General features: G+C 46.9%; 2 protein-coding genes across 2 annotated transcripts; both read left to right on the forward strand.

Moving 5' to 3' along the window:
* Positions 1–161: 161 nt before the first annotated feature.
* Positions 162–612, forward strand: LOC130347931 (fatty-acid amide hydrolase 1-like; the record flags this gene model as incomplete). The annotated part of the gene is given in 2 exon segments (XM_056554675.1): positions 162–307; positions 427–612. Coding segments are annotated over 2 exon segments (293 nt in total), but the record flags the coding sequence as incomplete, so codon positions are not given.
* Positions 613–1,948: 1,336 nt separating this feature from the next.
* On the forward strand, positions 1,949–5,770 carry LOC130347929 (uncharacterized). The gene is made up of 2 exons (XM_056554672.1): positions 1,949–5,274; positions 5,668–5,770. The coding sequence occupies exon 1, from the start codon at positions 2,080–2,082 to the stop codon at positions 4,327–4,329; it is 2,250 nt and encodes a 749-aa protein (XP_056410647.1). The 5' UTR covers positions 1,949–2,079; the 3' UTR covers positions 4,330–5,274; positions 5,668–5,770.
* The last annotated feature ends 6,506 nt before the right edge of the window (positions 5,771–12,276 follow it).

Here is a 12,276-nt window from a genome sequence, read left to right on the forward strand (position 1 = left end):
GAGGGTCGTGGTCTGGGGCTGTTGACTGTTTAACTGTTGTTTAGTTTCCACCATTTCTTTCTTCCTTTGGAAATAAGAGTCTGGACAAGAGATGGGGGTCTGGTTATCAGGTTGGGGGGTCTTTGTTTTGTCATGTGACCCCTGTAATGTCCTGACCCCAGGTGCCGTGTCCTACACCATCCTCTACAACCTGCTGGATTTCCCTGCCGGTGTCCTGCCTGTTACCACAGTTACCAGTGAGGACGAGGAGGCTTTGAAGAAGTACGAGGGACATTACAAGGACCCCTGGGACAAGCTCCTGAAGAAGGTAACACCCCCCTCCAAAACCACAAGCTGAGGGGTCACCCCTATTATACCCCATCTAAGTAAGGGAAGCAGTCATGTGACCCGGGTGATAGTAATCTGACCCCTTCATATATTCCGCAGGCTGTGGCAGACAGTGTGGGCCTCCCCGTGGCCGTCCAATGTGTGGCCCTTCCCTGGCAGGAGGAGCAGTGTCTGCGTCTGATGAAGGAAGTGGAGACCCTAACAAAACGGGAAAAACCAGATAATCCAGGATGTCCGCACAAATAATTGTTTTACCATGAGAATAAAGAACTGTAAAAAGAAAAACTACTATAATACTGCCTCCTATATACAAGACTATAACTACTATAATACTGCCTCCTATATACAAGACTATAACTACTATAATACTGCCTCCTATATACAAGAATATAACTACTATAATACTGCTCCTATATACAAGAATATAACTACTATAATACTGCCTCCTATATACAAGAATATAACTACTATAATACTGCTCCTATATACAAGACTATAACTACTATAATACTGCCTCCTATATACAAGAATATAACTACTATAATACTGCCTCCTATATACAAGAATATAACTACTATAATACTGCCTCCTATATACAAGAATATAACTACTATAATACTGCCTCCTATATACAAGACTATAACTACTATAATACTGCCTCCTATATACAAGAATATAACTACTATAATACTGCCTCCTATATACAAGAATATAACTACTATAATACTGCTCCTATATACAAGAATATAACTACTATAATACTGCCTCCTATATACAAGAATATAACTACTATAATACTGCCTCCTATATACAAGACTATAACTACTATAATACTGCCTCCTATATACAAGAATATAACTACTATAATACGGCCTCCTATATACAAGAATATAACTACTATAATACTGCTCCTATATACAAGAATATAACTACTATAATACTGCTCCTATATACAAGAATATAACTACTATAATACTGCCTCCTCTATACAAGAATATAACTACTATAATACTGCCTCCTATATACAAGAATATAACTACTATAATACTGCTCCTATATACAAGAATATAACTACTATAATACTGCTCCTATATACAAGAATATAACTACTATAATACTGCCTCCTAGCTGTGAGGTTGTGTGTCTGTGGTTCTCCTGATGTCTGGAGAAAGCCCAGGGCGGGGCCACCCTGGGCGGGGAAGCTCCCCAAGCAAGGCCCAGGCTTCTCGGCCTACACTGGGGGAAAACTCCAATGCTCTTTCTGATATGGAGGTAAATCCTAAAGTGGATTTTCCACAAAGAAGTCCTCAGCATGGAAGCACTGCCAGTGCAAAGAAAGAAAGTACAGACATGGATGTGAGTAAAGTAAAGAAAGAAGCAGCAAGTGTATGTGAGTGTGATATTATACAGTCGGCCGGCCAAGGCTCTCAGCTTGGTGAACAACCAAGAGACTCCAAGAAAGAAGCCTCTGTAAGAGACCCAGAGTCTGCTATTCCAGGCCATGTTGGTGCACAGGAGCTGGGGCGGAGTGGATCACATGATGGTGCACAGGAGCTGGGGCAGAGTGGATCACATGATGGTGCACAGGAGCTGGGGCAGAGTGGATCATATGGAGGTGCACAGGAGCTGGGGCACAGTGGATCATATGCAGCAGGTGTGCAGCTCCACTCTCCAGCACAGAGACACAGGAGGACATCTCTGGAGAGACAAACACTGCAAGAGAACCTGCAGAAACAAGATGTGGTCTCCAGCATGACCCGCTCAGGCCGCACAAGATCCCAGGCCAGAGACCTTGATACAGCTGCTCATGGGTCTGATACATTCAAGGAGCCTCAGAGACTGCCCAAACCCCAACAACAGGGCAAAGAGACCGCCCGGGCACCAGAGCTACAGCTGGCGGAGGAGATCCCTGCTCTGGTGAGGAGGATGGAGGAGCTCAAGCACCTGAAGGGTATGCTGCACATGCAGATTGACTCAGTGTATATGCTAAAGGCTGCAAATCCCCAGTATAAGACTCTACATGATAAGAGACTGTACACACTCAGCATTGAGCTCGCAGATATTGTAAAGGAAATGGACTGTATACTGGTAAAGATGGGGCCACTGGCAGAGACTTATAAGAACCAGGAACGATTCTCCAACTACAGGCTAAACTTTGAAGCAGACTCCAAACCTGATATAGAACCGGACATCACCCCGGAGGAGCCCCAGCAAGGGACAAGACCCCTCATACAGCCGGCACGGTTCTCTTTCCAGGATGGGGACATATGCAAATATGGCGAGGAACAACAGCCACAGGAACCTGCAGCTGGGCCTGAGCAGGAGCAGAGACCAACAGAGGCACCACAAGTCCCAGAAGTCCCAGTACATCAGCAGGACATTGGACTTTTACCAGTGTATGAAGGTGATGGGGTGATGGAGCAGAGCACTAATGTTGGGGCACGGACTGGGGGTGTGGATTGTGATAATGTTGGGGCACGGACTGGGGGTGCGGACTGTGATGTTCCTGAGGGGTCGGTGGCTGGAGGGGGTGCACAATCTGTGTGGGGTGTTGTGTCTGATTATGATATAGAGGTGGATGGGACAGGTGTTATTGTACAAAATACTGTGCAGGATTTCCCCCCTTTACCCACAAGCACAGCAAATGTGGCAGGGCCCCCTAGAGTAGACCCCAACCCTGTAAGACAGGACACAGGTACCCGCCAGGTTCCTCCTAGAAATGCCTGGAGCCGTGGTGCTCCATCCTTCACCTCCAGCGCCAATTACACTGGCCAGGCATTTAAAAGGAGGAATGTGGTGAGATTCCGGCACAGAGGTGCCAAGGAGGACCTTCCAGATAGGAGGTTTGTGGTGAGGGAGCTCCTGTGCCACCAGATGGGGTTTGTGCCAGCGGACATCTTGGCAGTAATAAACCTTCCAGATAGACAGGGCTATGATGTCAGCTTTAAGCTCATGTCTAATCTGGATAGGTTCTGGTCCAACTTCCCCAGGTTCAGAGACAAGGCTGGATGGAGTAAATTTAGTTTTATTCCCATATCCAAGCCAGATACCGTCATCATCAACATCATCTTCTGGAATGAATCTGTTCCTCCCCAGGACATTGTGGTGTGGCTCCGCAGACATTGTGACCTTGTGTCTGATCTCACCAAGAACAGAGATGATGACGGTATCTGGACTGGAGGGTGGAAGGTCTTGGTGAAGCTGCGCCAACACGGGAACATCACCCAACATCTGCCAAATTCCTTCTTTATTGGGAGGGAAAAGGGCGTTTGTTTCTACCCTGGTCAGCCTAGAAAGTGCTTCAAATGTGGTAAACCTGGCCATCTGGCAAATACATGTACAGTGGTAAAATGTAATCTATGTGGGGAAACTGGTCACCTAAGTGCTGACTGCCAGAACATCAGGTGCAATCTCTGTGGTGAGATCGGTCACCCTCACCGGGACTGTCCCAATGCCTGGCACAACATCTGCCGGGAGCTTCCTGATGAGGACCTTGTGGCGGGGGCAGAGGCTGTAGAGGAGGAGACTTTGATATCTGGGTCTATATTAACAAGACAGGAGGTCCAGCCAGACTTGGGTAACACCGCACCAACACCTCAGCAGTTAGAAAACACACAAGGTGGCATGGAGGTTGTCCCACAGGACCAGCAGCAACCGGGGGTATCCTCTTCTGTATCCCCATCTGCATCTGAGGAAAGTAAGACCCAGAAAATTAAAAGAAGGAAAAAAGACACCTCATCCCGCAGGCCAGAGAGAGAGTATACCACCAGTCAGAAAAAGGTCAACAATGGGGCAGGAGTAATGGTCGTGTCCAACAGATACGAGGTTCTGTCAGAGTCTGACGGTGATTTAGACACAGAGTTAAAAAGAATAGAGGACGAATGTGATGATGACACAAGGGACCAACCCCCAATAAAAAGAAAACCCCAGACTGTAAAAGCTAATGCAGAGTCAGACATGGAGACAGGTGGTGGACAGCGGGACTCAGACTCTGACTTGTGATGATGGGGATCAGGTCTCTGCTCTTCTTGTACTATCTTATCATGGCTGGGTTTACTTTAAAACTTGCTTCAAGTAATGTGAACAGTATTAAAGTGAAGAGGACACGGCACATAGTTTATGACCATCTTAGATATCTGGACAGAGATGTCATCTTCTTACAGGAGACGCGCCTGACTACACTGGGGCACCTACGTGAGGCTGAGAGGGAATGGACGTCTGGTCCCTCTTTCTGGTCACTGGCTGTGGAGCCTTATGCCGGGGTGGCCATATTGTTTACCACCAGGGATGTGACAATACATAGGATGACAGAGGTCATCATGGGAAGGTGTCTGATCCTTGAGGTCACTATACGTGGTAGAAGGCTCCGGCTCATAAATATCTATGGCCCGCAGACAGTGACAGAAAGGGTCCAGTTGTTTAATGATGTCAAGCCATATCTGTTTACAGCTGTCCCTGTTATAATGGCCGGGGATTTCAATGTCACTAGGACTTCAGGTGACAGGTCCTCAGGTAGAGCGGTGGCCAGGGACTCAAAAGTCCTTAATAACATGATCTTGCAGTCCGGGTTAAGTGATGTCTTTACACGGGGCGGTAGAAAGCCAAAATTTACATACACATGTTCTGACAGGAGCAGTAGGATTGACATGGCGTTTGTGAGTCCTGCAGAAATGGTTAGTGAGATGTGTGAGAAAGTTGTCCCATATTCAGATCATATGGCCTTGGTTTTCTGTTTAGGAGCCACTAAGCGCCCAGATATTGGTAGGGGGCTATGGAAGCTCAACTCTAGTATGTTGGAGGATGACTATATTCAGACATGTGTTCATTCCTTCATGCAGAGTCAGCTAGAGCGGGTGGACTTCTATGATGATATGGCCGCCTGGTGGGAGGATGTCAAGGATGAGATCAGAACCCTCTTAAAGAGACTGTCCTTTAAAAAGGGGAGGAGTAAGTATGGCCAGTATCTCAAGCTGCGCAAAGAATTGGAGTCACTATATTCGGCGGGTGGGGACCAACAAAGGATAGACCAGCTGAAATCTGAGATAAGGCAGTATCAGTACAGCAGGTATACCTCCCTGGTTCTTGAAAGGGATTATGGGTCCTTAGGGTCTCCTGATCCCTTTGAGAATTGCCGGGAGCGGGTGGCAAATAAATCTGTCACCGGTCTCACTGACTCCCAGGGTGTTTTGCAGGAATCTCGGGAGGGTATCCTGGGGGTGGTGAGATCTTACTATGCTGACTTGTTTCAGAGGAAGGTTTTGGATAGAGACAAGATGACCCAATTCTTGGAGACAACTCAGCTCCCTGATACTAATGATTTGGACTTTTCTCCTTTGACAGCAGAATTGACGGTGGCGGAGGTCAAAGAGGCCATTGATAAGTTACATCTGAAGAAGGCACCAGGTCCGGATGGGATAACAGCAGAATTCTATAAGACATTCAGAGACCTCTTGGCCCCAATCCTCGTGGATGTTTATACAAATTGTCTAGAAAGTCACCTGATGCCTCCATCCATGAGAGTGTCCTCGCTGATTCTGCTGTCTAAAGGTAAAGAGCCGAGTGACATCAAGAACTGGAGGCCAATTGCCCTCTTGAATGTCGACAGGAAGATTCTGGCAAAAATCCTGTTTTCTAGGTTAGTTTGTCTGTCCCCGGCACTGTTGGCAGGCTGTCAGTATGGCACAGTAAAAGGGCGGAACATCTCTGGGGCAGTGATCTCCATAAGGGAGATGTTTGAGAGATGTAAAGCCCTGAGGTGTGGGAGATATGTTGTCAGTCTTGACCAGGCTAAAGCCTTTGACAGAGTAGATCACGAGTATCTATGGGCCACTTTGTCAAAGTACGGTATTCCGGGACAATTCATCGATTGGCTGAAGACTTTGTATTGTGAGGCCGAGAGCTTTCCTCTGATCAATGGTTGGCAGGGTGACACCTTCAGGGTTGAGGCGGGGGTGAGACAAGGTTGCCCACTGAGTCCGCTGCTGTATGTATTTGCCTTAGACCCGTTTCTGAGGTCACTGCAGGAGTGTGGTTTTCAGGGGGTGCCGGTCCCCCACTGCTTGCCCCTGAGTGTTGTTGCCTATGCGGATGATGTGACTGTAGTGATATCTGAGCCTCGTGAGGTGGAGATGTTGTCTATGGCCATCAGAAGTTACTCGGAGGCCTCAGGGTCTCTGGTCAACCTTGAGAAGAGTCAAGCTCTCTGGGTATCAGATACTGATCCAGACTTTGATCTGCCCAAATTTGTGAGAGCCTCCTCCTATATTAAAATCCTAGGGGTCAAATTCGGGAGGGACGATAACGCCAAGCTAAATTGGGAAGAGAAATTGGAAGCTGGAAATGCAAAGGTTCAGCGATGGAAGAACTGGAGGCTGACCTATAGAGAAAGGGTTACAATGTTGAAGACTTACCTGGTCCCCGTCTTCTTATATGTCTCTGTCGTTTTTCCTTTGCCAGAATGTTTCTCCGCTCGGCTCTTTAGCCTGTTCTTCCAGATGTTTTGGGGGAACAGGTTGAACCCAATAAAAAGAGGGATCACCTACCTACAGAGGAGAGAGGGTGGGTTGGATATGCTGAATCCAAGGGTGTTCTTTGACTCCATGTTTCTAAAAGTTAATTTTGGTTGCCTGGACTCAAACAACAGCTCCCTGTGGGCGAATAGTATCAGGGACTGGATATTGCCTTTTGCAGAGTCTTGGGTGCGAGGCGGCAGTCTCAAGAGGGGGAGATGGACGCGTGACTACCTCCCCCCGTACCTGGAATACGGGCTCAGATGTCTGAAGAGATGGCGCATTGAGAAGTCCTATATAGAGAGTAAGACCCGTAAGGACCTGTATGTCATGGTGTGTAGGACGTTCTTCTATTTACAGCCAGCTCTGAAGGACTGTACATCCGCCATCTTACAGGACAGTCTGAGACTCCTGAATAGTGTTAGGCTCCCGAAAAAATTTCATGACATCGCCTGGCTGTCCTTACACGGCAAACTATTTGTCAGGGGGAATTTAAGATATCTGAGTCTGTCAGATCGCAAGTGTCCCTTGGGGTGTCAGGAGGAGGAGACCATGACACATTTTATATTGGAGTGTTGGGGAGGGCGACACATATGGCAGGCGATATCCAGGAAGCTTAAGATCCTGAGACTACAGACCCTAAAATACCCCGAAATTATATATGGTGTAACATCTAGTGTGAGGGACATTGACTGGGAGACGTTATATCTGATCATCACCGTCATAAAATACTATCACTGGCACACCAGAACCCGCGTGTCCATGTACAGTGAACCCTTCCATGATAGGAGAGCAGTGGACCTGATCATGTCAGAACTGAGGTGGATCAAATGTTTGGAGGTCAGGAAGGATGGAAAAAATCGTTCATTATGGAGGAACGTACATATAGAATAATATTCACCTTCATGATGTTTTTGTGTTGTTATTTATTTATTTTCTCTTTAATGCAAGTGTATGATATATAATACGTGATTATTGTTTTCATTTAGTTTTTGTGGTCGAATGTACTGTAATATTTCTGTTTGTTTTTACTAATAAAAATTGCCTCCTATATACAAGAATATAACTACTATAATACTGCTCCTATATACAAGAATATAACTACTATAATACTGCTCCTATATACAAGAATATAACTACTATAATACTGCCCCTATATACAAGAATATAACTACTATAATACTGCCCCTATATACAAGAATATAACTACTATAATACTGCTCCTATATACAAGAATATAACTACTATAATACTGCTCCTATATACAAGAATATAACTACTATAATACTGCTCCTATATACAAGAATATAACTACTATAATACTGCCTCCTATATACAAGAATAAAACTACTACAATACTGCTCCTATATACAAGAATATAACTACTATAATACTGCTCTTATATACAAGAATATAACTACTATAATACTGCTCCTATATACAAGAATATAACTACTGTAATACTGCTCATATATATAAGAATATAACTACTATAATACTGCTCCTATATACAAGAATATAACTACTATAATACTGCTCCTATATACAGGAATATAACTACTATAATACTGCCTCCTATATACAAGAATATAACTACTATAATACTGCCCCTATATACAAGAATATAACTACTATAATACTGCCCCTATATACAAGAATATAACTACTATAATACTGCCTCCTATATACAAGAATATATCTACTATAATACTGCTCCTATATACAAGAATATAACTACTATAATACTGCTCCTATATACAAGAATATAACTACTATAATACTGCTCCTATATACAAGAATATAACTACTATAATACTGCTCCTATATACAAGAATATAACTACTATAATACTGCCCCTATATACAAGAATATAACTACTATAATACTGCTCCTATATACAAGAATATAACTACTATAATACTGCTCATATATACAAGAATATAACTACTATAATACTGCTGTTACGCCGAGCGCTCCGGATCCCCGCTCCTCCCCGGAGCGCTCGCAGCATCCTCTCATTCGCAGCGCCCCGGTCAGACCTGCTGACCGGGTGCGCTGCAATATTACTCCCAGCCGGGATGCGATTCGCGATGCGGGAGGCGCCCGCTCGCGATGCGCATCCCGGCTCCCGTACCTGACCCGTTCCCCGTCTGTCTTGTCCCGGCGCGCACGACCCCGCTCCTTAGGGCGCGCGCGCTCCGGGTCTCTGCAATTTAAAGGGCCACTGCGCCACTGATTGGCGCAGCAGGCTTAATCAGTATGTTCACCTGTGCACTCCCTACTTATACCTCACTTCCCCTGCACTCCCTACTTATACCTCACTTCCCCTGCACTCCCTACTTATACCTCACTTCCCCTGCACTCCCTACTTATACCTCACTTCCCCTGCACTCCCTACTTATACCTCACTTCCCCTGCACTCCCTCGCCGGATCTTGTTGCCATTGTGCCAGTGAAAGCGTTTCCTTGTGTGTTCCTAGCCTGTGTTCCAGACCTCCTGCCGTTGCCCCTGACTACGATCCTTGCTGCCTGCCCCGACCTTCTGCTACGTCTGACCTTGCTCTTGTCTACTCCCTTGTACCGCGCTTATCTCAGCAGTCAGAGAGGTTGAGCCGTTGCTGGTGGATATGACCTGGTTGCTACCGCCGCTGCAAGACCATCCCGCTTTGCGGAGGGCTCTGGTGAATACCAGTAGCAACTTAGTACCGGTCCACCAACACGGTCCACGCCAATCCCTCTCTGGCACAGAGGATCCACCTCCAGCCAGCCGAATCGTGACAGTAGATCCGGCCATGGATCCCGCTGAAGTCCCGCTGCCAGTTGTCGCCGACCTCACCACGGTGGTCGCCCAGCAGTCACAACAGATAGCGCAACAAGGCCATCAGCTGTCTCAACTGACCGTGATGCTACAGCAGCTACTACCACAGCTTCAGCAATCATCTCCTCCGCCAGCTCCTGCACCTCCTCCGCAGCGAGTGGCCGCTTCCAGCCTACGACTATCCTTGCCGGATAAATTTGATGGGGACTCTAAGTTTTGCCGTGGCTTTCTTTCGCAATGTTCCCTGCACTTGGAGATGATGTCGGACCAGTTTCCAACTGAAAGGTCAAAGGTGGCTTTCGTGGTCAGCCTTCTGTCTGGGAAAGCCCTGTCATGGGCCACACCGCTCTGGGACCGCAATGATCCTGTCACTGCCTCAGTACACTCCTTCTTCACGGAGATTCGAAGTGTCTTTGAGGAACCTGCCCGAGCCTCTTCTGCTGAGACTGCCCTGTTGAACCTGGTCCAGGGTAATTCTTCCGTTGGCGAGTACGCCATACAATTCCGTACTCTTGCCTCCGAATTATCCTGGAATAATGAGGCCCTCTGCGCGACCTTTAAAAAAGGCCTATCCAGTAACATTAAAGATGTGCTGGCCGCACGAGAAATCCCTGCTAACCTGCATGAACTTATTCATCTTGCCACCCGCATTGACATGCGTTTTTTCGAAAGGCGTCAGGAGCTCCGCCAGGATATGGACTTTGTTCGCACGAGGCGGTTTCTCTCCCCGGCTCCTCTCTCCTCTGGTCTTCTGCAATCCGTTCCTGTGCCTCCCGCCGTGGAGGCTATGCAAGTTGACCGGTCTCGCTTGTCACCTCAAGAGAGGACACGACGCCGCATGGAGAACCTTTGCCTGTACTGTGCCGGTACCGAACATTTCTTGAAGGATTGTCCTATCCGTCCTCCCCTCCTGGAAAGACGTACGCTGACTCCGCACAAAAGTGAGACAGTTCTTGATGTGAACTCTGCTTCTCCACGTCTTACTGTGCCTGTGCGGATATCTGCCTCTACCTTCTCCTTCTCTACTATGGCCTTCTTGGATTCCGGATCTGCAGGAAATTTTATTTTGGCCTCTCTCATCAACAGGTTCAACATCCCGGTGACCAGTCTCGCCAGACCCCTCTACATCAATTCTGTTAACAATGAAAGATTGGACTGTACCGTGCGTTACCGCACGGAACCTCTCCTAATGTGCATCGGACCCCATCACAAAAAAAATGGGGTTTATCCGCAAGTCCTCCTCTCCTGCCGGAGCTGGATTTTTTTTTGTGTCCAAAAAAGATGGCTCCTTACGCCCTTGCATTGATTACCGCGGACTTAATAAAATCACGGTAAAAAAACGCTACCCCCTTACCTCTTATCTCGGAACTCTTTGATCGCCTACAAGGCGCCCACATCTTTACCAAACTGGACTTAAGAGGTGCTTATAATCTCATCCGCATCAGGGAGGGGGACGAATGGAAGACTGCATTTAACACCAGAGATGGACACTTTGAATATCTGGTTATGCCCTTTGGCCTTTGCAACGCCCCTGCCGTCTTCCAAGACTTTGTTAATGAAATTTTTCGTGATCTCCTATATTCCTGTGTTGTGGTTTATCTGGACGATATTCTGATTGTTTCTGCCAACTTAGAAGAACACCGCCAGCATGTCCGCATGGTTCTTCAGAGACTTCGGGACAATCAACTTTATGCCAAAATGGAGAAATGTCTCTTTGAATGTCAATCTCTTCCTTTCCTAGGATACTTGGTCTCTGGCTAGGGACTACAAATGGACCCAGATAAACTTTCTGCCGTCTTAGATTGGCCACGCCCCTCCGGACTCCGTGCTATCCAACGTTTTTTGGGGTTCGCCAATTATTACAGACAATTCATTCCACACTTCTCCACTATTGTGGCTCCTATCGTGGCTTTAACCAAGAAAAATGCCAATCCTAAGTCCTGGTCTCCCCAAGCGGAAGACGCATTTAAACATCTCAAGTCTGCCTTTTCTTCCGCTCCCGTGCTCTCCAGACCTGACCCATCTAAACCCTTTCTATTGGAGGTAGATGCCTCCTCTGTGGGAGCTGGAGCTGTCCTTCTACAAAAAAATTCTTCTGGGCATGCTGTTACTTGTGGGTTTTTTTCTAGGACCTTCTCTCCGGCGGAAAGAAACTACTCCATTGGTGATCGAGAACTACTGGCCATTAAATTGGCGCTTGAGGAATGGAGGCATCTGCTGGAGGGACCAAAATTTCCAGTTATCATATACACTGATCACAAGAATCTCTCCTATCTCCAGTCTGCCCAACGGCTGAACCCTCGCCAGGCTAGGTGGTCGTTGTTCTTTGCCCGTTTTAACTTTGAAATCCATTTTCGCCCTACTGACAAGAACATTAGGGCCGATGCCCTCTCTCGTTCTTCTGATGCCTCTGAAGTAGAGGTCTCTCCGCAACACATCATTCCTCCGGACTGTCTGATCTCCACTTCTCCAGCCTCCATCAGGCAAACTCCTCCAGGGAAGACCTTCGTTTCTCCACGCCAGCGTCTCGGGATTCTCAAATGGGGACACTCCTCCCACCTCGCAGGCCATGCGGGCATCAAAAAATCCTTGCAACTCATCTCTCGATTTTATTGGTGGCCGA

Source organism: Hyla sarda, unplaced genomic scaffold, assembly GCF_029499605.1.
Source record: "Hyla sarda isolate aHylSar1 unplaced genomic scaffold, aHylSar1.hap1 scaffold_855, whole genome shotgun sequence".
NCBI lineage: Eukaryota > Metazoa > Chordata > Amphibia > Anura > Hylidae > Hyla > Hyla sarda.

What these genes read in the sequence shown, in the direction of transcription:
- LOC130347929 (XM_056554672.1), top strand. Translation starts at nt 2,080, where the DNA reads ATGACCCGCTCAGGCCGCACAAGATCCCAGGCCAGAGACCTTGATACA.